This window comes from Penaeus japonicus, unplaced genomic scaffold (genome assembly GCF_977035675.1).
Source record: "Penaeus japonicus unplaced genomic scaffold, GWHDUDI00000001_assembly GWHDUDI00000016, whole genome shotgun sequence".
NCBI classification, from domain to species: Eukaryota; Metazoa; Arthropoda; class Malacostraca; order Decapoda; family Penaeidae; genus Penaeus; species Penaeus japonicus.
In genome coordinates this window covers 16,443,940-16,448,419 of record NW_028234418.1, presented here as the reverse complement: position 1 = coordinate 16,448,419, position 4,480 = coordinate 16,443,940, and the positions used below count along the sequence as shown (strand labels likewise).

The window sequence follows — 4,480 nt, the reverse complement described above, 5'->3', positions numbered from 1 at the left end:
AGAGAGAGAGAGAGAGAGGGGGAGAGAGAGAGAGAGGGAGAGAGAGGGAGAGAGAGAGAGAGAGAGAGAGAGAGAGAGAGAGAGAGAGAGAGAGAGAGGGGGGGGGGAGGGGGAGAGGGGGAGGGGAGAGAGAGAGAGGAGAGAGGGGGGAGAGAGAGAGAGAGGGGAGAGAGAGAGAGAGGGGGAGAGAGAGAGAGGGGGGGGGAAGAGAGAGAGAGGGGGGGGGGAAGAGAGAGAGAGGGAGGAGAGAGGGAGGGAGGGAGGGAGGAAGAGGGAGAAAGAGGGAGAAAGGAGAGAGAGGGAGAGAGGAGAGAGAGGGAGAGAGGGAGAAGAAGGAGAGGGAGGAGGAGAGGCAGAAAATGTATGTTATCTTCTTCTGGAAAAGATTAGGAAGAGGGGGGTCATATAATGAAGTAAACATATAAATTAAATAAATAAGTCAATCAGAAAAAGATATAGGCTGCATAATCCAGCCATGAAACACCAACTAATGATTCTAATTTTGTGCTCCTCCTGTTGCTACTTGAGAGCAGCCGTGATTGTTTTGACCAACAGGATTACAAATATATCCATACCAGTGCTAATATAGTTCTTACTGATTGGATAACAGTACTATAACAATAAGTTGTTGTTTTAACTATATACTTTGGAACAAAATGTACATGATAATAAGTTAATTCAAATTATAACAAGAAACATATAAAATAGAAAGAAAATAAGAAAGAACAAAAAAATCATAGCAACTCAACTACAATTCCAATGGACAGTCCTACACAAAAAAAATTAATACTCCCAAGTATAATATATCTATGTAAAACTGTATTCCTGAGAAGACAAATAACATCTTGTATTTGTTTAAGCCAAAAGACTCATTTTCCAGCAATATTACAGCAAAATGATGTGTGATTATAAATTATAAAATAAGGTAAATGTATATACACAGATAACACTAAAAATGATATAAAAACTATTTATGCTTATTCATCTTTTTGTGCATCTCCATCTACTTATTTGACATTCCAAAATATAAATATTCAACCATTTTACCTACTATAGAAAGTCAGGTTTCTGCCTGATAAGCACCAAAAATATTTTGAGAATAAATAGAGTAAATATGGTAAATCAAAGATGAAAAATTACAGATGGCCAAAATATTCTTTTCCACCACTGCAAATAAAATTTGTGTTTAGATCACGTTATATCACAGAAGTAGATTTCTCTTTTTCCAAGACAAAAAGCAAATCTCCCTAAAGAATCCAAATTATAAAAAACACTTACAATTAAGCACCATAAAAAAGACAACCTGAAAATTCAAATCAAGCACCGTCTCTTCCATACTAAACCTTAGCTGATGCCCTAAATATGTATCTATCAGGTAACGCTGCCATTGAAATCTTTTTCTTCTACTGTCTTTACTAAGGATAAGGATAAGCTAGGATTGTGAAGCAGATGCGCTGCTGGGCTTACATGCATTGAGGCGACACGAGCTTGGACGGGGTTCAACCTGCCGAGCACAGGGATGGGGGGTCGGCATGCTACCGACTGCGCTACCTAGTGGCTATGTTTATGCCAGGCTTTTAATTGACTGTTAATAATTGATTTGAACAGTTTAAATAATAAAAACAATGTAAAAAGAGAACACAACAGAAGTGTCTCTTACTATAACATCATAAACCCTGTGATTGATTAGAATTCAGGACCATTATCCTGATTGGCACTAAGCCCTGCTGCTTTTCTACTATCTGTTTACATATATCTTGTTAATTATTAATTAACAATATTAATTATGCCTATAATAAACATGTCTTGGATGTTAGGAGGATCTTCAGCCCATATCTAATAGACATATGTTTATAATCCTGCTAATTCAGAAGATCTAATTAAAATGCAGCAATTACATCTTGTGTATTGTAAGTACTTTATTCTCATTTAGACATTTTTCTACATGTCACTATGAACTCTTTTTATGTATTTGGCTCTTTATTTCTTTTTCTTAAAGATGTCCGTCCCATCACTCTCTTCCTTCCTGTACACGCAGTTGCCTTGTCTATCAAAACAATGCTTCAGTGTTTCTTGTGCCTCAAAATATAACTTGCATGGATGTTGGACATATTTGTCAACAAGCTCTATAAACTGAATCAGAGTAGTTACATTCTCTTCAGAATTGACTCCTTCAATAATACTGTCATATGCTGTCTGGTAGTTAGTACCAGCAGCTTTGGTCTGCTCTTCAATCTTCTTGTAATCATATGTTAAAGTATTTTCATTACTATCATTACTTTGTTTGTCTGTGTACTTAGTGTTGCATCTTTTGCATATACCCTTGCTGAGATTTAAGGGTACTGAGCATTTCAGGCATCGTAATGGGAGACTTGATGACAGAGAAGGGTAGGTTGGCCAGCTGTTTACACAAGCTTCACATGTACAGTTAAAACAGTACTGCTGCAACAACTCTGCTCTTCTTGCATCTGAGGCCCTAATGCCATAGTGTTCACCATAACTGTCTGTCACTTCAGCTCCTTGTGGAATGAACCTTATTGCTCTAAGCACTACCACATTTCCATAGCTTGAGCGAGCAGCTGCAGGGTTGCATGAATGATTTGTCAAGCTCAGCACGCCAAATGCTCCTGACCCAATTTCCTGTGTTGTGCTTTCCTGGAACCTGCTTACATTTACCTGAAAGAAAAAATGAGAACATAATGTGTAAATTCATATCACATGTTGTTTGCTTTAACTCTTCTGAGTACCATAAAATTTAAGTAGCTATTATATGACCAATAAAGAAAACCATGTCCAACACTCAAGATATCATGCAAGGACAGCATTTGAAATCTGATCTACACATAATTATTGATATTCAAGAATTCTTTGCAGCAAAATAAAATGTAGTATTACCTCCAGCTCTGTGACTGAATGTGCATTGCATGGCAGGTTCATCATATGTATGAAGAGAGTGCATCCTGTCAGAAGAATATCTTCCTGGGAGGGCATGAAAGGCTTTCCATCTTTATCTACAAAATGCTTCTTACTTTCTATCAGGAGCTTTGTCAAGATCAGTGCCATTGCGCATCGCTTGAACAGATCACTAACGGAACGTTGTTCCTTGTTGTGGACAAGGTGGTAGATGGTCTTGTAGTCAGAGGAGCTATATATTCCTTGAGTACTGAAGCCCAAAGACTCTGGGGCTTTGTGTTTTGATTCCTCAAGAAGTTCTGGCATCAAAGTCTTCAGTTTCTTGTGTGTGGTCTGTGTTAAAATCCTGTATGCTAAGACAGAATTCTTACCCATGTCTAAGGCAGCTAAAGTTGGAACTATGTTACATTCCTGCATATGGAAAGAGGAGAGCCCTTGGATGCAACATGAGCTGCTGCAGAAGACTACCTGTGAAAAAGATAGGTTGTTAAATATAAAAGTAAAAAAAAAGCTTAAAATATCAGATCTATGAAACATATACTTTCACATTCCTTAGGAACTGGGAATGCTAAAATCAATATCATTAGTAAAAATAAACACCCTTTTAAAAATGATAGCTAATGGTGAAAGGTACTCTTTCTTTTCTAAATCTTTGATAATTGGTGAAGAGAAAGACAGACAGACAACAAAAACAAGTTATGTCATCTATCTGCACAAAATGAAAAATCTGTGTATGCAAATAGGCATGTGAATACTTGCATGCATGTGCATGTACAGTGTGCATACATACGTTTCTGTGTTTTATATCGCATGAAAGCATACACAGCATATCTAATGCATTTTTTATGCCAGTACACAGTTTAAAGTAAGAACTTTCTGAAAAAAATATATTTCATAAAGCTATAAAAAGCTTTGAAACTGATTAAAAACATGTACACATACTATAAGCACATCTTATCAAGCTGAAAAAAAAAACTTTAAAACTAATTAAACACACAGACAAAGGCACACACACACACACACACACACACACACACACACACACACACACACACACACACACACACACACACACACACACACACACACTCACACATAGAAATTTCAATATAAATTTAATTGTGTAGTAACTGCAATGCATCCAATGTTTTTTAAGGTTAAAAACTAATTATTTATCAACAGGGAATAACTAGAGAGAAACAAACTGATACAAACTATTCAACGGATTTCTCTCAAGGCATTTCCATAAAGGATAAGCACTGCAAACAAATTTACGCAAGCACATGCTACCCTGAATTCTTTTTCCACAGTAACAATTCTGGTTAATCTCCATTACCAATGAATGACTGATCTCCACATTTTGAACAATCACAATCCTCTTAGAACACAAGTGCAATGTAAGGCCAGACTAAGTGACAATAATGACAAAATAAAAATAGTGAAATACAAAATATCTGCTTTGTATACTTTAGGCAAAGTCTAACTTTGTGAAATAATTAACAAGTGTTAATTACTTACTTGTCCATTTGGCTCCAGAATGTATAAGAGAAATATCATCACTATCTAA

At 36.6% G+C, this 4,480-nt stretch overlaps 1 protein-coding gene across 1 annotated transcript in view; it reads right to left on the bottom strand.

Moving 5' to 3' along the window:
* Positions 1-1,246: 1,246 nt before the first annotated feature.
* LOC122251446 (protein-lysine N-methyltransferase SMYD4) overlaps positions 1,247-4,480 on the bottom strand; it is a 5,936-nt gene continuing 2,702 nt past the window's right edge. The window contains exons 4-5 of the mRNA XM_043013422.2: positions 2,896-3,381; positions 1,247-2,676 (exon numbers count right to left, since the gene is read on the bottom strand). Of these exons, the coding sequence (XP_042869356.2) occupies positions 1,981-2,676; positions 2,896-3,381 (1,182 nt within the window). The 3' untranslated portion in view covers positions 1,247-1,980. The remainder of the gene's footprint in view (positions 2,677-2,895; positions 3,382-4,480) is intronic.